A 27,644-nucleotide genomic window follows, 5' to 3' on the forward strand; every position below is an offset into this window, starting at 1 on the left:
CATCCTGAAATTCAGAGAAATGGGGTGATTGGATACACCACAGACCTTTCACGTGATCTGCTGAAGCCTGGAATTTGGCCTTTCAGACAAGGGGGTTATTATTGGAAGGACCAAATGGACCTTGCTTGGTATCATGCCTGGTCTCATAATAAGGCCACAAGGACACATGTGACAGCAAAAGGTCAGGCTGATAGATATTTCATAAGAGTAGTTATGTGACATTCACATAGAGGGACGTGGAACTGAAAAAGGTTGAAGGAGTAGGGTTAATGAGGAGATGAATGAATTTACCAAAAGTCCTCAAAGCATCAGGTGAAAAATGTAAAAGTCATGGTCCCTAGTGAATAAGCAAGTTAGAAAATTATTATATTTGGCAGAGAAGTATGGGGAGGCAGGGGAGGCAGCCTTCTAGGGGAGAACATGTGTTGGGTGAAAACATTGGAGAACATTTTTTTTGCATGTTATCATCAGAAAACAACTGAACCACTGCTTTAGTGACTGTTATAGGAGTGGTAGCTTCAGTAAATGGCAAGGTCTGGAGCTACCATTCTCAACCACAGTCTTGGGGATACAAAGAGTACTCTGACTCTGGCTTAGAGGTTGAGGGCAGGAATGATGTTACCATAATGAGATGGAGGAGAGTAGTTATAGCCAGGGATGATTGCCCAGGCACCAGCAAATTTACACCTCTGGGATGTGACTGGAAGTAGCTGGGTGAAAAATGATAGGAGCCAGCCTTCTGGGAGTGACACCCTGCTGCCTGATAGCAACACAGAGGTTTGCTGTCTTTCTGAGGCATGTATCCAACATGTGACAGAGAACCTCCCAAGACTTGTCAAACCAGATGACTACTACCCACTTTTGGTGATTCACACGGGCACAAATGACATTGCCAGAAGGAACCTAGAAAGCATGGCTAAAGATTATAAAGTCTTAAGAAAATGAAGACCTAAGGTGGTAGCCTTGGGGCTTTTTTAAAAAATTAAGTTAAAAAATTTTAAATTATGGCTGTTTAGTGAAGGCAAGGAATTCCAAAAGGAAAACATAGATATAGGAACTGGATTGCTGTTTAATAATATGCTGTTTGAGAATGGTTATTTGCATTTGTGGCCCATGGCTTAAATGCAGGAATAACAGACAAAGCAGAGAGAGGGAGAGACACCATGTATCCCATAAGATTTGGCAAGAATAGATTTGCTAGAAGAGTTGCAAACAGAACAAGAGGTCCTGATGCATTGGGCCTTACTAGGAAGATGGCTCTGGAAAGGGGTGTGTGTGTGTGTGTGTGTGTGTGTGTGTGTGTGTGTGTGTGTGTGTGTGTGTATGTGTGTCTGTGTGTGTCTCTGTGTGTGTGTGTGTTGTGGTATATTGTATGTGTGACTAGCTATCTATATGTGTGTGTGTGTATGTATATATGTCTCTCTCTCTCTCTCTATATATATATATATATACATACACACACACACACTTTATCTAAAAGAATCAGAATAGGTAAACGTGGGGCAAAGGAGCATTATATATTATGAAGATACACTCATGAAGAAATCCAGTAACCATAGAGGGGGAAGCATGGTGGAGAGTGTTTGAGTTAGGAGCAACTGAGGCAGGAACAGAAGTGATAGCATCAGAGTATATACTCCAGGTCACCTGGACAAAAAAAGAACTAGGGAAATTTAGGAGGAAAAAACACAAGCAGGACCCAGAATCAGTCTAGGGTAGAGGCAGCAAAATGACCAAGATGGCTACTGATTAGGTCTCTCTGGGAAAGGTGAAGCCACAGGAATTTCCTGACTTGCCTTAATGATCATTTTATCCTTCCAAGGTCAAGTGAGCATTAAGGTAAATTCTCTTCTGGATCTGAGTCTCACCAACAGAAAAGACTGGTTGTTGAGGTGGAAATGATGGGAACTCTGGGGAGAAGTGTCCACCAGAATCTGTGATAGAGAAGAAAGCAAAGCTAGGCCTACACGTATGTATCCTAGGTTTGATGAAAGTAAATCATAAGGTAGGCAGAGCAAAAATAGACAAGAGCCTACAATCTGCAGGAGCAATAATCCAGAAAAGATGGGAAGTTATCAAAAGCAGAATTCTCAAGAGACAAAGAGAAACAATGCTGATGAGGAAAAGGGGAGTTGTCTCTACCACTGATGACAAACATAGAAACAGGGAGCACTAAATCAGATTTAAGGGTGTCTGCTGGCTGTATATTGACTTAGAAAACCACATATTCACATTATCTATTGTATTTTTGTTTCTTTTGTTAAACATTTCTCAATGACATTTTAAACTGGTTGATCTGCAGCTGGTGGTCTGCCACTTGTTTGGTACCTCTGGTCTAGAGAGATCCTTTTGGATGCCAAAACAGTGTCAAGAGGGGTAAAACACAGAAGGAAGTACAGAGAGCAAGGACAGTTAAGGTCCATAAAGGGTTTGTGTGCATATGTGTGAATGTACAATATATTCATTCATATGCACATGTATATTTGTACTATGTGTACACATAGACATGTATAAACATGTATGTTGACTGCATGCATGTCGTGTGTGTGTGTATTTTAAAAGATATGCTGGGGGAAAGCAGGAGGATCAAAGAAAGGTCAGAATGACTGCTCAGGGTGTGGGAGATGATGACTGATAACAGAGGGAATATGTCACTCAGCTCTTGGTTTTCTGAGCTAAGAAATTTTTTTTTTAGTTTGGAAGACAGGAGAAAAATGCTAAAAAGGAAGCTTCTGAAAAAGGGAACAAGAGACTTTGCAGTTGCTCTTGAGGAGGAGCTTGAGTCACCTGACCTGGATGAACATGGACAAGGGTCTAATAGGATGAAAAGTTCAGCAGAAATTGCCCTTTCTAACAGGAGCACAGACTATTACATAGAATGGGAGAGTGATCTCTAGCATGACATAGCCAAATGTTATTTTTGTTTGTTTGTTTTTGCAAGGCAGTGGGGTTAAGTGACTTGCCCAAGGCCACACAGCTAGGTAATTATTAAGTGTCTGAGGCCAGATTTGGACTGAGGTCCTCCTGACTCCAGGGCTGGTAGTCTATCTACTATGCCACCTACTGCCCCACCTAATGTTATTCTTATGGACAAGATGGACCAATGTGGGCTAAAGCTAGCAGACTTCTGGGCCCGGGTCTGCACTAGTGAACATTTTTATCACAGAGATGGTCTATCACATTGGTGATGGACTAGCTAATTGAGAACAGTGTGACAGAGTCAGGATTTCAAAAGACCTTGACAGACTAATAGCAGATAACATGAAATATAAAAATTATAAGTATTATGCTTGGATTAAATAAAATCAATTTCTCAGGGACAAGAGAGGGGACCCTTGGCTAGACAGTAGATATGGTGAAAAGGACTGGGGCGGGGGGACAGTTAGTGGACTGCAAGTTCAGCAAGGATCAATGGCAGTGTTATACATACAGCAACAAGAAAGCTCCTGAGCTCTCAGACTCCATGAAGGGAATGCTGTTTCATGAGGGTGTCATCTTTTAGGCAGGACACTGATGAACTGTCCTCTGGGGATCACTGAAAAGAACTGAACCTGTTTATCCTAGAAAAGACTGGGGAGGGGGAATAACATAGCTGTTTTCAAGCATCCTTAGGGATGTCATGTGGAAGAGGTCTTGTTCAGTTGGTGTTCCCCTTTTTCCAGAAATCTTCAAAGGTCAGATATCAATCACTCCCTTATTGCGGGGCAGGGTCCTTGCTGTAAAGGGCATTCCTGCTTAGGTAGCTGTTGGTCTAGATGCTTCTTTAGGGCCCTCCATACTCAGAAATTACAGGGTTCTTTACTAGAGGCTAAGTGTACTTTGAGGACCTGCAGAATTCACTAACCCCATATAGAAAGGAAGAGAGAGGACAGCTCATTGGGTGACACGTGACTCTGAGGAGAGGGAGCCTCCAGGAAGGCAGTCTACCGGAAGTGAGAGATCTATTTGGGGGAGGGGGAAGGGATGGGGGAAGAGCATTTTTAAAGTGCCCAGTGAATAAACAAATGCAAACATAGGCATGGGTTCCTGAGAGCTTGTTTTTTAGTAACCCTCACACAGATCCACACAGTTCCCCCTCAGCAGCCCCAGAATGAGCTAGCAGCATCATTTAACCCCCAGCCTCCTGATTCTTTTCCCTTCTTCCTGAACACTGGGTTTGAAACTCACTACTCCTCTTCGCAAAAAGGAGGCTGGCTATATTTTCAGGAGGCCCTGGGTGACTATTCAGGTGCTCAGGCCCCTATTTCTCTCTTCTTCCTGGAAAAATCAGAAAGTTCAGGTTTTCCCATAGGTCTCCTTGTCCCCTTGGGTAGGCCCATCTAGCCCCTGTTAATTCTTTGAAAAAAAAAGAAAAGAAAGTGTTCTAGATGTTTTTGGTCTTTATAGCAGAGACCTTTTTCCCCACCCTCCAAGTTAAGCCCTCTCATAACAAAAATAATGAAACAAACGCATCTGATAAAGTGATTGGATCTGACCAGTTTCCACCATTCTACCCTGGTAGTCCCCTGCCTCGGCTGTGAGGAGGGAGAGTGGTTTCATGATCTGTTCTACAGGATCATCATTAATTGGGTGTTTCTTTAAAAAATTTACTTAAAGTTGCATTTCTTTTTATTTGCCTAATGCTTTAGGGGAGAAGGGAAGGCTGAGTAACTGAAGTTCTCTGGCCTTCTGCCCTAGGTGGAGAAGCTACTACAGTATTCTGAGGGTCCCAGAACAGAGATTTTAGAAAAGCCAGAGGAATAGTACAGATGGTGCTTTTAAGTTTTAAAACAGATTTCATCTTATTGGAACTTCAAAGTCCTGTTGGATAGGCAGGACAAGCACCCCCCCACACCCCATCTAACAGATGCATCAGTCACAGAGAAGGCGAATGCATTGCCCCAACTTCCCCAGGCCTGGAGCCCAGGTCCCTTAGTTTCCTAGTTCTTTCCAATGAGCTATGCTGTCCTCTCCCTACCCCCTGCTCCCCAAACTGTGGATCTCAGTCAGCTATGGAATTTCTCTACCTTTTAAAACTTAAATTATTAGCAATTTTAGGGACAGATTTCTTAGATGGATATCTTAGGACATTAAATGTATTTATTAGGCTTACCTATAATAATAACTCATTTTTCTAGAGCTTTAAGGCACTTTGTATACAACACTTCTGGGAGGCAGGGACTGCAGGCATTATCATCCCCATTTTATAGATCAGTAAACTGAGGTTCAGAGAGGGGAAGAAGAGTCTTATCAAATGTCAGTCAAGATCCAACTTGCCAGTGTCAGCCAGGATTAGAACCCAGCTCTTTTCTGGTTCTTGGCACTTTACACAGGAGAGAGAATTGGTTTAAGTTGTCCAACATCTCAGAGCCATAGTTTCTCTACCTGATTTTTTTTAAAAGATGAGGATGAAGAGGATAATGACTGCTCCCCTATCAGCTCCAGGGCATTGTTGTGAGGATCTAGTGGAGTTCAAGCTTTTGTTGTTGGCGAGTAGTTTTAGTTGTATCCTACTCTCTGTGACCTCCATTGGAGTTTTCTTGGCAAAGAAACTGGAATGGTTTGCCCTTTCCTTCTCCAGACTATTTTACAGGTGAAGAAACTGAGGCAAATAGGGTTAAGTGATTTGTCTAGGATCAAAGAGTACGTATCTGAGGCTAGATTTGAACTCAGGCTTTCCTGCTCCAGATCTGCCACTCCGTCCACTACAGCACCACCTAGCTGCCCCACACAAGATGTGACTATCATATATATCTGCAGGTAGTCTCCCAGCGGGGAGTAGATAAGAGAGATCAGTCCCAGAAGCAGTTATGGACTTGCCAGGAACAGATTCTTTGTTCACACAATCATACACAGTCCCAAGGAAGGAGTGCCTCAAGTCATCCTGAGAGCAGACAGCAGCAATCAGGGGTAGGGGTGGGGGGGAACTTAATGCTAGACCTATGGCAGAAAGTGTTTGGGGGGTTGGTCAACCCAGGCCCCAGGAAGGCCCTGGGGATTGGTCACCAACATAACCTCTCATAACTTGAGAAAGAAGGCCAAAGTTTTCAATGAACTGGGATCTGGTTTGGCTTCCAGTTACAGCAAAATTGTCTGATTTCTAAGCTACAATTTGATAATAGACTGCCCAGGGTTATTTCCAATGGTGATCAGAAAAGGATTTGCTCTGAGAAGCTTCAGTGCATCAGTGGTAGAGAAACCTTGATTATTTGAACCCAGCTGAGGGGGCTCCTTTATTGTGCCTCTTCACTTTTATTAGGAAGAGCTAACCCCAAGATCAGCATGTTAGGGATGTAGGACAACGAACATCTTCTAGGGCTTGGCTTGGATTCCGGACACATTCAGTTCAATCTCCTGCACCACCTCCACCTTCAGGATTGGGCAATGAGTAGGTGCTCTCAGAACAAATGACAATCAAGGCTTTTGCTGAGAGGTAGAAATGAAGGAGTGGACTGAACCCTGGTTCAAGGCTGAGCTTTGTCACTTACTATTGTTTAACCATGGACTAAGTAGTGACTTACTTCCTTTTTTTGAAACTCAGTTTCCTCAACTGTAAAATGGGAATTATAATATTTATAGTACCTATCTCACAAAGAGGTTGTGAGGGACCCCTAAAGTACTATGGAAATTGAAAGTGAGTAGTATTAGGAAACCAGAATTCAGTGAGGGTTGCCACAATCTATTTACTGAGTCATGAGAATGAATTTAGACATTATACAAAAAAAACTTTCCATTCAACTTAAATTTTCATTTAAGCACTTACCAAGAGTGAGTTGAATGAGACCAAGTTTCAAGAGAAGGAAAAGTTTTTTATGTATAGTCAATTTTTCCACTACCCAGAATACTTCATTCCATAAAGATTCCAATGAAATGAGGTTTGATCAAATTACCCAAAGGAGTGTGGAGAACACTAGAGTAAAGCTCCCCCAGTTTGAAATTCTTGCCTCTTCCCTAGGCTTTGAGAAGAGTTGATAAAGCCACACTCAGGCAACTGAGAATCTACCTGCTGAAAAAACTGTCTCTGTTTAATGTCTTAAGGTACCAGGAGGTGATTGCCCTTCCAAGTCATGCCTTTGCATGTCCTCATGCCCACCATCTGTTGTCTTCTGGGTTGCCCCCCCCCCCCCAATCTCACCTGCTTAGGAGCAATGGCACCTGCCTGCTGAAAGCATCAACCTGTCAGCCACAGGAGCAGACTTGGTCACTGCTTATACTGCCTCCATCTACATCAGAACTTTGTCCCTGGTGGGGCCTGTATCTCCTAACTACTCTGGCTTTCCCCTCTACCCGGAAAGTCTGATTCATGTCCCTGAATGCAATGAGTGCTCACTCTTATGAATGAAAAACTAATTTGAAGGCTTCCTGAGCTCCAAAACATCCAATATGGCACTGAGTAGAGGAAAGTACTTTCCATCTCTGGGCATTCCCTTTCCCTTCCACTCTCCACTAAACCCCAACTAGGCTAGAGAGGACAGGTTTTCCTTAGTCTTAGTGCCCAAACTTGTTCTCCATCTTCCTTTGAGGCCTGTTCTGACCCAAGAAGCATCTCTCTAAAGGGGCTGGAGAATTCCAAGCACTAGAATAACTACTGCCCAAGAAGATGCTGCCATTGAGAGGCAGAAGAGGAGACTGATCCATTTTGAAATTATGTAAAGGAGCAAGGGGTCCTTTCAGGGAAGCCCAAGATTTATCCTCCAAACACTGAACCAGGACCACAAGAATTTCTAAGAGTTGGAAGATGTCACTCACTGGTTGGCTAAGCTCCCAAAAGCCACAGGAGCTGGAGGAAGGATTATTTTACACCCCTCCCTTTCAAGCTACTTAGATCCACTTTTGCCAAGCTTAGAAAGGCTCGCCAGTCAAACCTTGTATTCTAGTATAGAATTGGCCATAGAGAAGGTACTCAGTCAATGTTCTGAATGAGAAAGGGGAATTTGTTTTCAGGGTGGCGGACAGCCTCAGAATTGAGGTCCTTTTGCACATGGTGGATGACTGGGTCTGGGTCTTGTCCCCTGGCCGCCAAAGATTAAACATTTTCCCTTTGTGAATTCCCCATCTTTGGCAGTCATGAGAATACCAGTTTGCGCCAAGGGGGAGCCATTCTCAGACCTATCATTAGGTTACTGGAAAGTCCAAGGTGGCTCTTTTTTAAAATGGAGGTGGGAAGTGCCCCCAAACCCACTGCCAGATCTATTTGAATTAAGGAATCACAGAATCTTACCAGGGCCCTCGCGCTCACGCAGCATGCAGCAAACAGCAGAGTTAACTGTAAAACAGTGAGAACTGATGAAGATGGAGTGAGGAAGGGAGGGGGCAATCAATACATCATGCAGGTTAGAGGTCAGAGAGAAGACAGGTGGGGATGGTGGGAGGCATGGGGTCACAGTCCCTCCTGCCAACCTACCAGCAAACATCTCTGTGTGCAAAGTACACTTTACCCAACTCCTTGCCCTCATGCCTAGAGGAGACAGCCCATGCCAACCTGGTCTTTGGGTGGTAGCAAGGCCACACGGGGCTAAAGCTGCTGAGCTCAGAGCCCAAGGTGGGGGGGGCAGGTAGGGGGTCTGGCTTTCATTTTAGAGTTGTGTGAGCTCTGGTGAGATGTTCAACTGCTCTGAGCCATTTACCCATCAGTAAAATCAGAATATAGTCCTGGCCCTAACAACCTCACAGGACAATTGATGAAATGAGTTCAATACAGGAAAGGGAGGAGGCCTGGACCTGGAATTTCATTGATGTAGGGAACTCTCAGATGGAGAAATTCCCTCCACCAATGCAACTTGGGATCTCCTCAGAAAATGTCTAGGTTTAGAGCTGCTTATAAGACTGAGAGGGAAAGAGGCTCATCCAGTCTTGCCCAGCCAGTTTGCGTCTGAAAGAGGGTTTGAACCCAGGACTTGCTTCTTTCCTTTGAAGCTGACTCCTTATCCACCATGCTGCACTGCCTCTATATTCAAGAAGGTCATTTGGAAAAAAGTCACATTTAATTAAGTCAGATCAGGTTATAATCCTGGCTCTGCCACTAACTTGCTGGGTGACTTGGAGCACATTCTTTTCTCCTCTCTGAGCCTCAATGTTCTCATCTGTAAAATGAGAGCATGGAAAGAAATGTTCTCTGAGTTCCAGTTCCAACATGAAACACATATATGTATGGTAAAGTACTCTATGAACCTGCTCGACTAGAACCTTTATTTCCTAGTTTCCTGACCAGCCCCTATTATTCAAGTCGGAAACTAAAAAACATTTTCTTTAGCTTTTTTCCAGTGTTTAGTAATCTCCCTCCCAGAGAATTCCTGAAGCTTGGGTTTAGAAGCTCTTAGAGCCCTTGGACAATCTGGGGAAGCCTCCAGTACCCTCTGGGAATAATGTTTTTACATGCAGAAAATCAAATGCATAGAATTACAAAGGAAACTAGTCATATTGAAATAAAGTTATCCAAATATTCCACAAGCTCATGGACACCCAGGTGAAGAATCCTTGGATTTGAGACAAATGTTTCCCCGGATAGTTCTCATACCTGGAAGGGCCTGGAAACCTGAAGGAAGAGTCAGGGGAAACCTTACTTTTCTGGACACTCTCCAAGGGTCCTACTTCTGACTCTGTCCCAATGGGAACAGGAAAGCAGGTAAAACCCCTCTCAGAGGGGACAGTAAAGTACCCTAGGGGTTTTGCCACCAGAGAGGGAACAGGATGCCCACTGAACAGGGAGACTTTTCCTGGATTACAAATAAAGTTCCGTTCCATTGGTTTATTTCATTTAGGCCAACAAATTACCTCCCATTATCTATTGAAAGAGGAATCCAGACACCCTGTAGGACTCACAAACCTTAAATGGCCCATAGAAGGTGGTTATGGAAGCTGCTGTCTCCTGGAAACCATTGACTACAGTAGATGGGGTATGCTTATATGTATATGTACATGTATGTATGTATATGATGAAGAGTACCTTCCTCCAGGATGCAAACTAATTCCACAAGACATATATGCTAGTTTTCAAGGAGTCATGTTGTGGATGACTTCCCTATACTACATTACTAATTCACTAAAAAAAATAGTACCTAGAACAATCATAAAAAAAGAAAAATTCCAAAATTATTAATCCTGCAAACTGGATCCTGGAGACAAGGTGGAAGTGAGTTAGCTGGGAAATTTTAAATCATTCTCTTGTTTTCCAACTCCACTGAAGTTTTTTGATAAGTGGAAAAAGGAGGCTGTGTCTCATTGTTGAATGTCTGGGGATCTAACCCAGGACTAAAGGGCTAAGGATAAGAACAGTAGCAATATAATGTTCCAAGTATGTCCCTCATCCTTTATATCTTCCCTGGGAGTTAGGGAAGGCAAGTAACAGTATCTTCATTTTTCATGTGAGGAAACCAAAGCTGAGAGAGGGGAAATGACTTGCTCAGTGTCACACACACACACACACACACACACACACACACACACACACACAACAACAAAGGAGTGGGAGAACCATGACTCAAAGGCCCAAGTCCAATGTTCTTTCTCCTAACCCATAAGGCTGCTTCCAGCATGTCCCCCATCTCCCTGATCTCCTCTTGGGGTTGAGTAAACACATTCAAAAACATTATTTCCTTCCTCTGACTCTGGGAGTAGAGACTGGGCATACTCTAGTATCACCTAGTGGAAGTCAGCAAAGGATGAACAATTAAACTCTCCTGTTAGTTTGCCAACTCTGAGGTTAAGTAAATCAGCCTCTTAAAAATTGAAAAAGTCTTCCCTCCAACTTGGGGTCGAATTCTAGACCAGGCAAATAAGCTTCAGCAGCCAAGGGGTCTATTGTAGAAGCAGATACTGAGGGGAGAATGAGGGGCATGGATGGGTTGGGCGAATGGGGAGCTTGGGGTAATATAGGAGGAATTCAGCAGTGCTTGATTGGGTAAGCTCTCCAATGCACTGTTAAGCTGCATTGGCCATATAACAATGTCTGGGTAAGAACTGAGTTAAACAGTAAGCATGGACTAAAACCTAAAGTTGGGTATAGAATTCCAATTGACCTATATGCTGAGCTCACCCTAAATTCCAGGCAATGTGGTTCCCACTTTTTTTCTCTCTCTCTCTCTCTCTCTCTCTCTCTCTCTCTCTCTCTCTCTCTTTCTCTCTCTCTCTCTCTCTCTCTCTCTCTCTCTCTCTCTCTCTATCTCTCTCTCTCTCTCTTTCTCTTTCTCCCCATGCCTTTTGCTTTTCCTTCCAAACTCCCCTGATCTTTCTCCTGGCTGCCTATCCTCTTATATTCTCCCTCTTCTTTTTCTTTTCCTTACCCTGTCAGCAGATGATTACTGAAAGAGTGAACCCTCCTGGAGAGGTAGGGCCCCTAGGGCTACATTTCTCCATGCCCTTCAATGCTCCATCCCAGAGGACCTAGGAGCAACAAGGCTATCCTAACACAAGGACTGCTCTTCATTAGACTCAGGGTAAGAATCTCAGCTTTCCTGTGAGAAAGTGGGGGAGTCACATAGACAGGAATTCCAACAGCATCTTCCCTTTCCCCACAGGCCTATTTGTACCTGAACCTGCCCTGGAGAGCAGAAAGAAGCTAAACCCCAACCCCAACTAGTCACTTACTTCTTCTTCTCTTTGTCTCTTTTGAGAGTCTGGGAGCTCCCTGCCTGCTGTCCCTGGGACAGTTCAGCGGCTGACTTCCTCTGTTTAAAGGCATTCATTTCTTCATCCAGAGTCTTCTTTTTGTCCTCTAGTTTCTTTTTCTCCTCCTGGTGTATTTTTTTCAGACGGTCAAATTTCTCATGCAGCTGTAAAAAAGAGAATAAGGAACAATAGGCAATTTCATTTTTTAAAAAAAACTGCACAAACAAAATCAATGCAGCTGTAAGCATAAAAGGAACCTATCAATTGAGGAGGAGGAGGGAAATTTGCATCAAATAGTTCAGGTAAAGGGCTTATAGCCGAGAAATTTAGGGAACTGACACAAATCTATATTGCTTAGAGAACACAGGGTAGTCAGGTCCAACTCAAATAGAAAGGCAGACCATAAGGATCCCTTCCAGCATATCAACTTAGAAAACCACCTATTAACGCTATGTCCTATTGTATTTTGATTTATTTTGTTAAAGATTTTCCAATCTGGTACCTTTTATCCTCAACTCAGAGGTGTTGCTGGCCAAGGTGTGTACACCAACTGAAAGGTTGACAACTCTACTAGTAAATAGAGAGTTGATTTTGGATCCACAGGGAGACCAGAATTCAAGGCCTGCCTCTTACATATAATGATGATGATGATGATGATATTTGTCCTTCATTCTTGAAGAAGACCATAACATCATGGAAGTGATGGCATGACAAGCACACGAATTGGATTTGAGTGAGGGGATGCTGTGCTAAATCACCAGCCTCACTTTCTTCTCTAAAGCCATCTGGTTCTAGTGGCTGGATATGGATCAAGATGACTAGAAAGGCCCTGGATGTGGGGTAATCAGGGTTAAGTGACTTACCCAGGGTCACTCAGCTAGTAAGTAGCAAATGCCTGAATCTGGATTCGAACTCCCAGCTTCTTGAATCCAAAGTCAGTGCTCTATCCACTGTGCCACCAAGCTTCCCTGCCTCTTACATATACTGGCTCTGTGACCCTGGCCAGATCAATTAACTTCTCAGTACCTGAGGCAACTCTCTAAGACTAAATATTGTAGAGAAGAGCAAATCTGAATTGGTAGAAGGATTTTTTTACTTGGGAGTTTCCTAGACCAATGAAATCCCACATATAATGCCTATCACTATAAATGACTAGTTTTCAAAAGCAGAATTGCAAACTATTAACAATGACATGATGAATGCCCCAAATTCCTAATAAAGCATACAAAGACCAAAATGGAATTAAAGGCTATGGGAGATTGGGTAGAACAAGCTAGAAAACTACTTCTTTGCTCCTGGTCTCACAAAAAGAGGGAAAAGAATTTGGACTACAGGTTGTTACCCTCCGATCCACTAACTTGTTTATAAAAATACTTTGATAACTATTTTTTTAATATAATTGGTTTCTTTTGTAATCCTTTGTATTTCAGCTTATACACTTAAAAACGTGATTCTGAGAAAGGAGTCCAGGGGCTTCACTAGTCTGCCCAAGGGCTCCAGAACACACAAAAGACTAAGAAATCCTGATGTGGACTGTCCCTAACTGTTCAAGGCCACATTAGGACCTTGACCTTTCAAACATGAGAGAAGATTGGTTCAGAAAATAATCAGGTCTGCACCTTGAAGGTTGAGGGCCCAATGAGCCCATGGTCTTATCCATCTAAGTGGAGAATAGGTATACTGAACACCAGTTACTGTCTTTGATGTCCTATGGGGACAAAAGGATCTTATGGATTTCTCTGAGAATAGAAGACCCACCCCAGCTCAGCCCTTGACTTTTTCTTTCCCTTCACTTCTCTAAGATAAGCCAAGGCTGAGCCTCAAGTTACCTCTTTCTCAGCTTCTTTGAGTTCTGCTTCTTTCTCTTTGACTCTCTGGACAAACATTTGCCTCATTTCCTCCTCCTTTCTCTGTAGCTCTCCCAGGAACTCATTTCTCTTGGCTTCGTAAGTCTCCTGCAAACTATAGAGAAGAACCAGTTCATCAGCTCATTCCTCCAAATGACTTCTGTTTGGCAGAAGGAAAAAAAGCTCCTGATAATTCCTCAGAGGAATTCCTCAGAGGCTCTGTCCCACCCCCTACCCCCCACCCTGTTCTGAAGGTGATTGAAACACTGAATCACAATGCCACAGCCAGACCATCTATCTGAGCTTGGGGCGCTCCAGGGTGTGACTAAGAGACAAGGAAGCAGGGGAGCCACTGTCCTCTTGCATCGAGATCACAGTCTCCCCCAAAATAACTATCTTCAAACTAGGCTTTATATGCTCCCTTTTCTCACAAAGTATCTCTAAACCTGCTCAGTGACACTAGAAAGGCGTCCTATCCCACGGTGAGAAATAAGATGGCTGGTTATCAGATTGTTTCAACTCTGGGCAAAGGTAGGTAGAGGGCTGTTTGCCAGTGAATGGGAGCACTGTCTCTGGATTCAGAGGACTCAGGGTCAAAAACCACCTGTGACACTTACTTTGTGACATTGACTGAGTTATTTCACTTGAATTCTAGTTAGAGCTTTGATTTGGTGACCACAGATAAGACTACTTAAATCTCTCTGGGCCTTGGTTTCTTCCCCTGTATAAAGAGGGGGAGGGGTGACCAGATGGTCTCTGAGGTCCCTTCCAGTCAGGAATGCACAAATTGACTCTCAGAGTAGAAAAGCAAATTTTCACTGTGAGCATTTAAACCTCAGAAATGAGCCAAAGCTACAAATTGGGAGTGAATTTATTTTTTTGTTGATTGTCTAAACCACAGTTGTCAAACAGGCAGCCCGTAGGCCACAATACTCCCCAGTGCAGCCAGAACTAGATTCAAATATGATTAGGAAATGGGTAATAAAATAAATGAAAATATAATGAAACAGAGATAATATTACATTTTAAAACTTAGACAAGGGATCCCTATGTATGAATTATTGGTCTCCATTTCTATTTGAGTTTGACAACACTGCTTGAGATTTAATAAGATGATGAAAAAAATGTTAATATGCAGATGGAATTTAAAAATGTATCCTGTGCATATTTTTCCCTAGGGAATCAATTGTTTAATATTTACCAGCAAACCCCCATTCCCAACTCAAGACCTAGGAAAATTCTTGGAAAATTCACTTCATCTCCCTGGGGCTCAGTTTCCTTCTCTATAAAACAGGGGGTCTTGGACACAAAAGAGGTTAAGAACCTTTGCTTATAAAAAAACCAATCTTCTAGAAAGCTCTTAACTAAAGCTAATTTGATGCCCTCTGGTGGCAGCCAAGGCTGCCAAATATTGCTAGGTCTCTGCAAGTTGATTCTCTCACTGGCCTTAGCTCTCTCTCCCTAACAGCAAGCTTCATGATAGACCCCAAACTTTTCTTCACTGCCAGCTAACCAGATGTAGAAACTGTCTAGAGTATTTTTCTTGGGTCATGCCTGAAGTCCCAGGTCTCCCTCTGGAATCCACTACTCTAGTCAGGCCATACCTAAAAGGTTTGTTGTCTGGGTCAGTGTCCTGGAAGCCCATCTCCTCTAATTTGCAGCGACGATACAACTCATAGTGCCGGCTATGGGTCTGCTCCCGGAGGTCCTCCATGTTGACACGGATCAGCATCTCCCGGAGCTTCACAAAATCACAGTGGGCCTCATTCTCCACTGCACAGTTAGCACAACCCAGTTCAGAAAAAGGAAGAGCCCAGCATTGAAAATCAAAGGAATCTGTATTAGTGGATCTCATCATAACAATTAATAACAAGTCCCATTTGTATTTTCCATTGTCTTGGATTGTTTACAAAGCTAAAAGCAGAGCACATCAGAAAGAGGAGAAAGCCTTTTTAGAGTTCTCTAATCAAAGGGCCCTTTAGAGAAAGGGAAACCCAAGAAGTTAAGATGAGGTGAGCAGTCAAGACTGAAGTCCAGGGTATCTCATTTCTAATCTATTGTTCTTTATAGTACCCTGGGTAGATTTGACTTCACAACTGCAACTTTTTCATATGAAAAATTAAAATGAAAATTCCAAGCCCCCAAATCTTTAATACTTTACTGACTAAGAAGTAATATAGTAGAATCTTTATTAGCCAATTAAGCCTGAAGTCACTTGTGCCAAACCCCACTTTGAGGACCAAGAGACTGATCAACCAAGGTGATACCTGGGACTGAGGCAGAAAGAGGAACTTTCAAGGAATGGCCTAGAAATGTGGGGTTCTTAACTTTTGTGGGGTCACACAACCCTTGAGCCTGAGTATGGCAAAGCCCATGGAGCTCTTCTCAGAGCTACATTCTCCCATGATTGACAGAAATGCCAAATTTTAGGTTAGAGGTTAGTGAAAATGAACATGTGACTTTTTTCCCCATCCAACTTCATGGATCCCTTGAAATCCATCAAAAAGCCCAGGTTAGGGGCCTGGTTAGAGCACCGGTCCTGGAGACAGGGGTACCTGAGTTCAAATCCGACCTCAGATACTTAATAATTACTTAGGTGTGTGTCCTTGGGCAAGCCACTTAACCCCATTGCCTTGCAAAAAAAAAAAAAAAGCCCTGGTTAAAACCCCCTAGTTCCTACTCGACCTGACTACCTGAACCTTCCCAATAGCCATCTCCAGGCATGAATAAGAATCAGAATCTTCAGACAGGAGCTATTCACTCATGCTCACTAGACTTAGCTTACTGAGGGAGAGAAGTAAGAAGACTTAGACATTTTAGGTAGATTTCTTCAAAACCAAAGGGAGAAAAATCCTAACTTAAATAGAAAATTCAAGCTTCTAGCTACTGCCAGTTGGGGGCACCAGTTGGAAGAGTAATAGATAGCCAGGATATATGGGAATGCTATGACTTGATGACAATGGATGGAGAAAGTCAATGTAAATATCTCCTTTATTCTGCAGACTTCCCCATACTGTGCTGTGCCCCATGAATATTGCCCTGTAGACTTCCCCCTCTCACCTTGCACAATGCCCCATGGGTACAACCCTAAAAACCTCATGGACTCACCCTGTACGGTACCCCATGGGTACTGGCGGGCCTTCACCATCTTGTTGCCAATCTTCAGTTCTTCTGTGCTGCCAACAACCGCAAATGGCAGGTGGCCCTGAAATGGAATACACGTGCTCAGGAACACAGGGAAGGCCAGTGTACTCATGGGCAAAGGGAAGCTGCTATTGATTTCATCATCCCTGTCATCAGAATGAGTCACTGACTTCTGTTCATCTCACTTGGGCTCTGTCCTTGAAGGCCTTACAAGCAAAGACAATGCCCACATGGGCAAAGAGACATACAGAGGACAGAGAGATACAAAGGGCTAACAAATCTACCCCATGAAACAGAGAGGACTGCTCAGATTTTCTCTAACTTTATGAAATGCTTCCAAGGCACTGTGCCAGAGCCAGGGTAAACAAAGTCAAAATAAAAAGACAGTGCCCGCCTTCAAGATGCTTCAGTTTTATAGGTTAGGAAATGTTTATTTCCAAGGAAAAGTGCCCTCCTTCCCTTCACAGCAGAGATGGTGGACTATGGATAAGGAAAACTGCATATATTGGCAGACTCAACTGATGTCTTGGTTGGTTTGGCTAACCTACATTCCCCTCTTTCTCTTGTAATCTTCGTTATGAAGGAGAACCCAAAGGGAAGGGGGGGATAAGAAGGAATCTATCTGGAAATATTTAGAGGTGATGTAATGACCAAAGGCATCAGTAAAAAAAAAAGAAAAGAAGGGTCACTGTCCATCCTTGCAGGATGTTGAACCTTCCAGTCCACCCGTTTCTGTCCCTGGTCTTTCTTCTGGAGCCCTGGACTGTGTTTGGCTATGTGATAATAGGCATCAAACTTGGCAGCAGCCTCCCCTGCCCACCGAGGACAAGTGTAGGAATTCATCAGCTGATCAAATTCTCTGAGGAATGCTTTTATCCCATTGAAGATGCTCCTCTCCCAGAACCTGACTTCCCCTTACCCTCTTGCTCATCTGCCTCTACCCTAGACTAGGGTAGTCTCTCCTTGGGCAGTGTCTCCCAACAATGGGCACAACACAAAGAGACATGGAGCCACTTTACCAAGCTGGAAGGGGCAGTAGTTTCAGCTGAGCTGTTTTAGCTTTGGGGAGAAGGTGAAAGCCTGATGGGAGACTTAGTCGAGGGCTATCTGTGGGGGTGAGAGAAGTCCCAAAGGTTTCCAGGCACCCACAGCAAGAAAGTCTGGGCAGAACACAGAGGCTGATGGGCTGCACCACAGACGTTTCTGGATACAGCCACCACTCTTGCCTCATCAGCAAGTGGGATCCAGAGAAAGAAGAGTGAAAATTGGGAGTCATTCCCTTCTGCTCAAAAATCCCAGGAAGAGAATGAAGACAGGAAAGTTCCCAAGCTCCCTGAAGTGAGATTTGGGCATCTCAGAATGGCTTCGTGATTGCCACTGTCAGGGTCACCCAGCCTCCTCCTCCAAGTGTGGCATTTCATGCCTGCAACTCCCTCCCCACCAAAGCTGCTCTGGAAATGTCACAAGACTTCCCAGGACGTACTCCCTTTAAATTGGCTTCAGAGTCTGTTCTAATAATACTTCCTATGGTGTTTGCTCACTTCAAAATGCTTTCACATCTCAGACCTTATTCCATCCTAACATACACCAGTGAGTCAGGCCAGGCCAGGCCAATATTCTTTGTTTACCTCAATTTGAAAGTTGGGGAAACTGAGACACAGAGTTGAGTGATTGCTCAAATCATCATGTCAGATAGTGTCAAAGCAAGGAAGAAAAGCCAACCTGCCAACTGCTAGTCTAATGGTTTTCAAACTTAGGTTTCTTCTCCTGTCCTATGTCCCCAACAGTCAGTCATAGCACTGCTGTTTCCCCCCATGACACAGGGACTCTAGAATAAATCTTAGGTTTAAGGAAGGACTGAAGCACCTGGGTTTTGCCCTCAGAGGCCAGATGTACTGCCTCAATGATTTATCATGCCCTTGTCCAGGGGTTTGAACACGTACACTGGAGAACACTTGGCAGAATCCAGTTGCCCCACATCCCCAAGGCAGCTGAGAGGATACAGTAGGTCTGACTGCTCCCCTCACTGGGGGCAGAGCAACATCAGATCTGTCTCCCATAAAAACTCCCTCTTTGATAAAAATTGCTGGGATAATTGGAAGTTAGTATGGAAGAAACTTAAGATTAGACCAACACCTAACACCCTTTACCAAGATAAGATCCAAATGGTTACAGGACTTAGACATAAAAAACAATACTATAAGCAAATTAGAAGATCAAGGACTAGTCTACCTGTCAGATCTATGGAAAGGGGAACAGTTTATGACTAAGGAAGAGTTGGAGAACATCACCAAAAACCAATTAGATGATTTTGATTACATTAAATTAAAAAGCTTTTGCACAGATAAAACCACCTATAACAAGATCAAAAGAAATGTAGTAAATTGGGAAACAATCTTTACAACTAATAATTCTGACAAAGGACTCATTTCTAAAATATAAAGAGAACCGAGTCATATTTTTAAAACAAAAAGCCATTCCCCAATTGACAAATGGTCAAAGGATATGCAAAGGCAATTTACAGATGAGGAGATCAAAGCAATCCATAACCATATGAAAAAATGCTCTAAATCATTAATTATTAGAGAAATGCAAATTAAAGCTTCTCTGAGGTACCACCTCACACCTCTCAGATTGGCCAATATGACCAGGAAGGATAATGAACATTGTTGGAAGGGTTGTGGGAAATCTGGGACACTATTATACTGTTGGTGGATCTGTGAACCCTTCTGGAGAGCTATTTGGAACTATGCCCAAAGGGCAACAAAAATGTGCATACCCTTTGACCCAGCAATACCACTACTGGGTCTATACCCTGAAGAGATGATGAAAAAGGGTAAAAACATTACTTGTACAAAAATATTTATAGCAGCCCTGTTTGTGGTGGCAAAGAATTGGAAATCAAGTAAATGTCCTTCATTTGGGGAATGGCTTAGCAGACTGTGGTATATGTATGTTATGGAACACTACTGTTCTATTAGAAACCAGGAGGGATGGGATTTCAGGGAAGCCTGGAGGGATTTGCATGAACTGATGCTGAGTGAGATGAGCAGACCCAGAAAAACACTGTACACCCTAACAGCAACATGGGAGTGATGTTCAACCTTGAAGGACTTGCTCATTCCATCAGTGCAACAATCAGGAACAATTTTGGGCTGTCTGCAAAGGAGAGTACCATCTGTATCCAGATAAGGAGCTGTGGAGTTTGAACAAAGTGCAAGGACTATTCCCTTTAATTTAGAAAAAACCAGATATATTATTGTCTGATCTTGTTACCTCTTAGACTTCTCTTCTCTTCTTTAAGGATATGATTTCTCTCTCATCACACCCAATTTGGATCAAGGTACAACATGGAAACAAAGTAAAGACTGACAGAGTGCTTTCCGTGGGGGGGTGGGGGAGGGAAGCAAGATTGGGGGGAAAATTGTAAAACTCAAATAATATCTTTAATAAAAATAAATTTAAACAGATCTGTCTCCCAGTTAAATGATATCTGATGATAGCCTGTTAACTGCACAGCAGGAAATGCAAAGGAGACCTGGCCCTGATCCCCTTTCCCTGTTTTCAGAGAGATATCTGCCCCAAAACAAACCCCAGCACTGAGTGGGCTAGATTAGAACAGGGACACACACACACACACACACACCACACATAACACAGCACCCTATACATAAACACACAGGGGATTGGAATCTTAGTTCCATCCTTTTATAAGGAAGAATCTTCCAGATTCTCATGAACTGTAGACCTAGTCATCAAGACATTACCAACTTGGGGGGAAATTTATAATCAAATGAGGGACAGATTGTTTCCCAAAAAGATGATTTTGATTACACAGAATTAAATCACTTTTACACAATCAAAACCAATGAATCTAAAATGAGAAGAAAAATCTGGCTGGGTAAAGTTTTGATATAAAATCTCTCATCAAAGTCCAATAGCCACCAGGTCTGGAGTTAAGATTACTAGAGTTCAAATCCAGCCTCAGACACTTAGTAGCTAGCTATGTGTCTCTGGGCAAGTCATTTCACCACAAGTTGCTTCCCCTTCCTCCACCAAATGTCTGCTAGCCAAGATCTGTAATGGCTAGCAAATTGATAAGATCAAGAGAGACAGCATTATATAGCAGGTAGAAAGCCAGCTCCCAGAGCCAGAAGACCTGGGTTTAAGTCCTATTTTTGATATATACTGTGTGACCCTGGGCAAATCACTTAACCTTTCACTGGCTCCATAGTTGCAAAGAAGAAAGGTGCTCTCTAGGAGAGAATTTCCTTATGTGGGAGGTTCCTATCCCTGTAGAAGACCAAGAGCTATTCCACAATAGCTAAGTGATCAAAAGGTTATGAAAAACAGCAGTAAAACATTCTTTATAAATCCAGTTTAACCGAAAGGCAAAATAAGCCAAAAAAAGAATCAGCAAGTCACAGGGCCTGCCTTCACACAGCACTGTTCCAGGGATCGTCTCTCATCTCACAGATCTCCAACTAAAGAAATTGTCAAATTCTATTTGCATTTGAAAACCTTTTCCAGTCAGCTTGCAGTCTACCTTTCCAGAATTATTTCCCATGATACCTCCTAGATGCCCAACTAAGTTGGTCTACTTTTTTTTGTCTATAATATACTGTATTTCCTACCTCTGTACCTGGACTTCACAACTTGTTTTTTTGTCCATAATATATCTTATTTCCTGCCTCTATACCTGGACTTCACAACTTTCTTAGCTCCTACTCAGAATTTCTATCTGCCTCAAGGCTTAGCTCAGGCACACCCTTAAGAAGCCGCCATGGAAAAAAAAGAAACCTCCATGATACCTCTAAGTACTGTTTTTTTTTCATCCTTGAATTCTATTGCATGTGTTTATTATCTCCCTCTTCCTCCTCCCCCAGAAGAGTTTATATTCAAGGGTAACCCTACCCACACTAATAACTGTGCCAGAACAATAGAACCAACTCTAGCACTCATTGTGGAATAAGAATAACTTCACATCACCAGGCTTTTTGGATTAGAAAGGATGGCAGGACCCATCACAGTGTCCCAGTGATAATCTAAATGGTACAATGGGATAGTCAGTCACTTTCTAATCCCACTAATACTATGTGAGTTCATTCTCTCCTAGATCAACCTTGTTTATTACACTCTCAGGGCCGGGAGCCATTTGGGTGCCCAGTTTGGTGCAATGGAGGCTTCTGGGACCCTCATTCTCCTGTTCTGAGAGACTACTCAAACTGGACTTGGCTTTCTCTCAACTCAGCCATTAGTTCCCCTAAACCCTGTCCATTAAGAGCTCCCTCCATTCAAACAGTTTTCTGCTGAGGCACAGAGAAGCTCTCTCCCCATCCATCTCTCTCATTCATCATTGGTCATTTCCAGGAAATGCAGGTGTTGTCTATGGAAATTATGCCACTGACCCATCATGCACTCAGACTTGTGGACTCCTTACTCTTAACTCATGGAGGAGCCAAGGTGAAGGTAAGCTGAACAGAACACAATTATTCTCTTCCATCAGGGAGCAGGAAGCTCCCTGGAAAGTCTTGGGAAGAGGCCTCAAGGTTGAACTGATCTCCTGTGCCCCAGAGGCGGGCCTGGAGGCTGCTAGGGGAATCTTTGGCATTCAAGTATGGAAGGGGTCTATGGGATCTAGTGTCTTGGACACAGGGCTTCTTGTTCTTGGCCAGTGCTAGACTGACTCTATTTCCCTTCAGGTCCTGCTTCTTCAATACCACTGAAGCCCTTGTAGTCATTTTGATCAGAGCTGAACTTAATTTTATTCCTTAAGGGGGAGGGGGAAATGCCACCATTATCACAATGTATTCTCTAACTGGCAGGCAATACTCCCCCCCTCCCGGGTGCTAAACAGGACCAAGTCACCACTGGAGGGAGACCGTCTTCCAGGTAAGCCACAGCAATGCCAATGGACTGGAGGATGGCAATCACTCAATTATGAAGTACCTACTATGTGCCAGGTGGGCCAGCCAAACTCACGGAGACTTGATCCTCTGTTCTACTCATTTGTTGGCTGCCTTTCTAACACTGCCACAAACACACGGACAAAAGGAACAGCCAGGACTGCTGTCTAAAAAGGGGTTTTTATTACCAGGTCTTTCCTGAACTTGGATCCACAAGCCATGATGTCATTAGGAAAACTGATGCCTCTCAGGAGAGGGCGAGAAAGCTTTTCCCCAAACAGAACTCTTCTGGAAGCCATTAACTGCACCAAGGTCCAACACTGGGGATTGTGTTGGGACCTGATGAACTGGTGGGCTCTCTGCCGTGTACATTACTCATTCCTCCGGAAAGGGGGGAGGCATCTGGCAAACTTTGGGCTTCATTCAGATTTTCTCTAAAGTAAAACAAAACCTTGGGCAGGAGGAAATAAGACAAAGGGGAAAATGACTCCTCAGCCAGAAGTCAGTCCTGTGCAGCCCAAGTTTCATTCTGGGTCCCCTCTCATGCTTGGCCTGGACCCTTTGTAATCTGAGGCAGAAGCATGCCGGGGCTCCCTGAGCCAGCTGCCTGACCCACTGATTGCTACCTTTGCAATTTCCTGTACCTTAGGTTGTACTTATTTCCCGGGGTTAAAAAGAGCAAGTGGCAAAGGAGGTAGAAGGAAAAGACTGGTCTACCCTTTCCAAATTCTTCCCAGGGTCTGCCTTTCCCCATCCCTAACTCTCTTGCTTGTGCCTAATAAATGACTTGGGGACCCAGAGGCTGAGGTGAGAACTGAGATGGGGGTATCCCAGTTGCTCCCTAGAGGCTATAGCTGACTGTCTACTAGCCCTCTACTTCACCAGATGTAAATCACCCTCAGCTTCTCAGAGCCCCTTCATCATGATGCCTTCCTGGCACCTGTAGAGGACAGCTTGGTCTGACTAACCCTCAGTCCTGGAGTCACTGGGCATGAGATCCCTAGTTACCTCGTCTCCCCAGCCAGGTTTCGTTCTCTCATTTGCTCCCCCTTTAAAAAGTCTCATACCCTGTTAGTATTAAGGTCCCCCTTGCTACCTTGGATGTGATATGGAGGGCTCTCAATTGCCAAATCTAACCCATAATCCTCCCAAGTAGTCATTCAACCTTTGTGGAAATTCTTTTTCTTTTTTTTAGATTTTTTTTTTGCAAGGCAAATGGGGTTAAGTGGCTTGCCCAAGGTCACACAACTAGGTAATTATTAAGTGTCTGAGGCCGGATTTGAACTCAGGTTCTCCTGACTCCTGGGCTGGTGTTCTATCCATTGCGTCACCTAGGCGCCCCTACTGCACCACCTAGCTGCCCCTGAACTTCTTTAAGGAAAAGGGGACTCACTACCTCCTACCTGGTTTCTCCCCTGTCTCAAGTTTAAGCTGCCTCTCTGCCAGCTCCAAACAGAGCTTCTGATTAGTTCTGCTCCCTAGAGCCAGACTGAACAATGCCCAAAGAGCACAATTCCCCTGGTTTTACCCCTTACTGGCTGTGCTGTGACTTTGGCCAGAAAACTCTCTCCCTCAACTATCTTTGCCACAGATTAAAGTATTCCCAGCTTCAACTCTGCAGTGAGTTAACAGATACAACTGGGGTCTGCAAATGATCGAACCCATATCTAGAGCTGGAAGAGATATAGAAGCCACCTAGTCCAATCCCCTCATTTGTACATGGGAAGAAACTGAGGACCAGTGAGGCAAAGTGTGTGCCTGGGGTCACATGCCTAGTAAATGTATGAGGCAGGATTTGAATCCAGGTCTTCCTGTCTCCAAGCCCACACCTCTGTCCATAGCATCACTTTTGTTTTGTCATTTCAGTTGTGTTCAACTCAGTGTGACTGCCTTTGGGGGTTTCTTAGCAAAGATACTGGAGTGGTTTGTTATTTCCTTCTCCAGCTCCTTTTACAGATGAGGAAACTGAAGCACACAAGGTAAAGTGACTTGTCCAGGGTCACCCAGTTAGTAATTGTTTGAGGCTGCATTTGAATTCAAGAGGTTTTCCTGACTCCAGGCCCAGTACTGTATCCCCTGCATCGCCACCTAGTGGCCTCTACAGACCTGGCACTATTCACTGCAGAACCACCTAGTTGCCTCTCCAAAGATCAAAGTCATGTCAAGTTTTGGTCATATGGAAGCTCCTACAGCCAGCAGAATGTTTTCAGCCTAACCTGCTTGCTTGCCTTTGTGTTAGTCACACTCCCTGAACTGAAATTGCCAAGAGTTGCCTGGCTGCTCCTGCAATATGTTGGCTCAACTGCAGTTTTTCCTTTTGGAGCTGGGCTCAAATGCCTCAAGCTGAACCTTGAGGCTCTGACTCACATTCATGGTCCCGTTGAGTTCAGCCACCGACTCATCATCTGTAGGGAACTGGTAGATTTGTACTCCATTGCTCACCAGCTCACTTGTGATTTTGATTTTGAACTTAGTTAGTTCACTCTTGGCAATAGCATCTGATTTGGCAATGATGGGGATGATGTTAACCTGTGGGAAAGAAAGTGATGAGAAGTCAGTCCATGGTCAGTGATCTGGAATATCAGGACACCCTAAATTCTAAGTAACTGAGATACAAAGCTCAAGTCAGATCTATGAATTATATCAGGAGAGCAGATTCTTGGTTAGGATAATGGAAAAGAGCTAGCAACTCTTGGAGAGGAGACAAAAGCTAGAGGGGCCAGAAGGTGGTAAGTGCCAAAGGTCATGGAGGGGAGAGGGGGCCTCTTGCCCCCTTCTCTTACTTCTAGAATAAGGAATGCTGGGCTCTGGTAAGAGTCAATACCTTTCTTCAAAGGGGTCCTTCAATGGCTAATAAGCTAGGTCCAACTGTCCAAGATAAAATGAAAGACCACATCTCAAATGTGGTGATTTGTGGGTGATGGGATAGTGGCCCCTGCTACTCACCCCCCCACCCCAACCTGCCCCAACCCACTATCTGGTGCTTAAAACCATTTCCTTCCAATATTCTTTAATATCAAATATATCTTCCTTCTCCAAAGTGAGGGCCTTCTCTGATTTACATGCATACTCACGTGGAAATGAATGAGCACAGCATTCCCTAATAGCAATGGGGGTCCTGGGGGGGGGGAGGCTGAGGACACTAACAGTTGCTGGAGTGGGCAAATGCTTTGCTTCTCGGACCCAGTCAGATATCTTCTACATGGGTGTCCCTGTTCCCTGAGGGACCAGGAAAAGATAAGGAGACCTCATCTCATGGTGGGAAAGGAAGACAAAGGTCAAGTCCTACTGTCAGGGAGCAGGTGGGTAACATTATGTTATTGATAATAGATAGATGAGGGGTATAGCTATGGCTATCCACATGACTGAGGGGGCCATAAAGGCCATGGCAAAACTCAGAGAATCTGCCAAGGCTCTCGGTCAACCTGTAGATAGTAGAATGCCCAGATACCTTCCCATCCAGTACCTTGCTGTCCAGCTTCTTCATCGTCACCAGGTCTAGAGACTTCAAGGAGTGACCCGTGGGGGCAATGAAATACAAGCAGACATGAATGCGGGAGTCATGATAGCTATGCAGTACCCTTCGGATCTTCAGCTCCTCCTGCAGGTATGCCTCGAACTGGGCATCAATGAACTCCACAATGGGCTTGTAGCTAAAAGGGAACAAGAGAAAACATGACACCCAGGTAGACTACAACAGATTCAGAGAGGCCCCACTTGGTCTTTTCCCAATTTTTGTTAGCTATCATTACACAGTGCTAGAAAACTTGCAAAGTCTTTTGTAAACTCATTTGATCGCCATAAAATCCTGTGAGATAGGTGCTATCAATATTCCCATTTTATAGATAGAGAAAATTAAGACCAGAAGAATTTAAATGATTTGCCCAGAGCCACAGACCTTCCACATTCCACTATACCACCTCTATCTGACCTTCCACACTCCTAAAAGTCACCTTTTATCACCTCAGTTTCCATTCCTCCCAAATAAACCTATGACCTTCCTACAATGTATGGATAATTCCTATTTCTAGACAGTTGCTCATAGGCTCTTAGAATCAGAGCTAGAGGGGACCTTACAGGCCATCTTGTCCAACCCCCAGTTTACAGGTGAGAAAACTGAGGCTGAAAGAGTTACAGTGATTTCCCTGAGGTCACAATGTAGAAATGGAACCCAGGTTTTCCTGGGTCCAAGTCCAGGACCAAGAAGAAGGGCTTAGGGAATAAGCACTTATACAGTAATTACCACATGTCAGGTCCCATGTTAAGCATTTTACAAATTATAATCTCATTTGATCCTCACAGTATTTTGGACCTAAGGAAACCAAGGCAAACGGAGGTTAAATGATTTGCTCAGGGTCACACAGCTAGTGAATGTTTGAGGCTGAATTTGAACTCAGGTCTTCCTGGCTCTAGGCTTGTACTCTGTGCCATATGGTACCACCTAGCTGTTCCTACACAAAAACTTTAAGAAAGGGGGAAGAGGATGGAGTTTTAGTACATTATTACTCTAATCCGGTAGGAGTAGAAAGGACCCTGGCCTGGTAGTCAAGTGGCTTGGGACCTGGGTACCCCCTAGGTGAGTCACATGATTCTCTCAGGAGCCCTGCTTCTCAGTAAAAAGAGGAGGTTTTCTAGATACCAACCCATATTAACTTAGAAAACCACAAGTTGACATTATCACCTATGTTATATTATATTTGTGTTTACTTTGTTAAACATCTCTCAATTACATTTATAATCTGGTTTGGCTTCCCTTGGAATCTTGACACTTCCACCCTAAATGACTTTCAAGCTCTCCCAATCTATGACTCAATGATTCCAGGAGAGAAGGAATGATGTTTGGAGAAAGAAAGGTCACACTTTGTAGAAGACTTGGGGAAAGGGCTAGGTTGTATCTGATCTGCAGAAGCACATATAAAAATGTGCCTCTTCTTTTCTATGATACCCCCTTGGGAGGAACACAAAAGGAAAGGAAACAGGAAGAAAAGCGAAAGTGTTTCCTATTCCAGCAGACTCTCTGTTATTCATATTGTGTGTATGAAAGGGGGGTGGGGTGGGAAGATAGAGCAGATAATCTCAAACTTCCACTAAAATAAAAATCTCTTCTATGCAATCTTGGAATTTATCACCCCCTTCCTAATTGTGGGGGCGATTCAGAATA

General features: G+C 43.7%; 1 protein-coding gene across 4 annotated transcripts in view; it reads right to left on the reverse strand.

Moving 5' to 3' along the window:
* SEPTIN6 (septin 6) overlaps positions 1-27,644 on the reverse strand; it is a 57,393-nt gene that overhangs the window by 3,264 nt on the left and 26,485 nt on the right. For 2 of the 4 annotated variants that reach the window (XM_074205217.1, XM_074205216.1), the window contains exons 4-10: positions 25,950-26,136; positions 24,851-25,012; positions 16,542-16,638; positions 15,038-15,206; positions 13,416-13,548; positions 11,566-11,750; positions 8,201-8,245 (exon numbers count right to left, since the gene is read on the reverse strand). In XM_074205217.1, coding sequence (XP_074061318.1) covers positions 8,242-8,245; positions 11,566-11,750; positions 13,416-13,548; positions 15,038-15,206; positions 16,542-16,638; positions 24,851-25,012; positions 25,950-26,136 — 937 coding nt within the window. In that variant the 3' untranslated portion in view covers positions 8,201-8,241. The remainder of the gene's footprint in view (positions 1-8,200; positions 8,246-11,565; positions 11,751-13,415; positions 13,549-15,037; positions 15,207-16,541; positions 16,639-24,850; positions 25,013-25,949; positions 26,137-27,644) is intronic. The other 2 variants (XM_074205215.1, XM_074205214.1) reach the window with 1 other exon arrangement.

The sequence above is a fragment of the Macrotis lagotis genome, chromosome X (assembly GCF_037893015.1).
Source record: "Macrotis lagotis isolate mMagLag1 chromosome X, bilby.v1.9.chrom.fasta, whole genome shotgun sequence".
In the NCBI taxonomy this organism is placed as follows: Eukaryota; Metazoa; Chordata; class Mammalia; order Peramelemorphia; family Peramelidae; genus Macrotis; species Macrotis lagotis.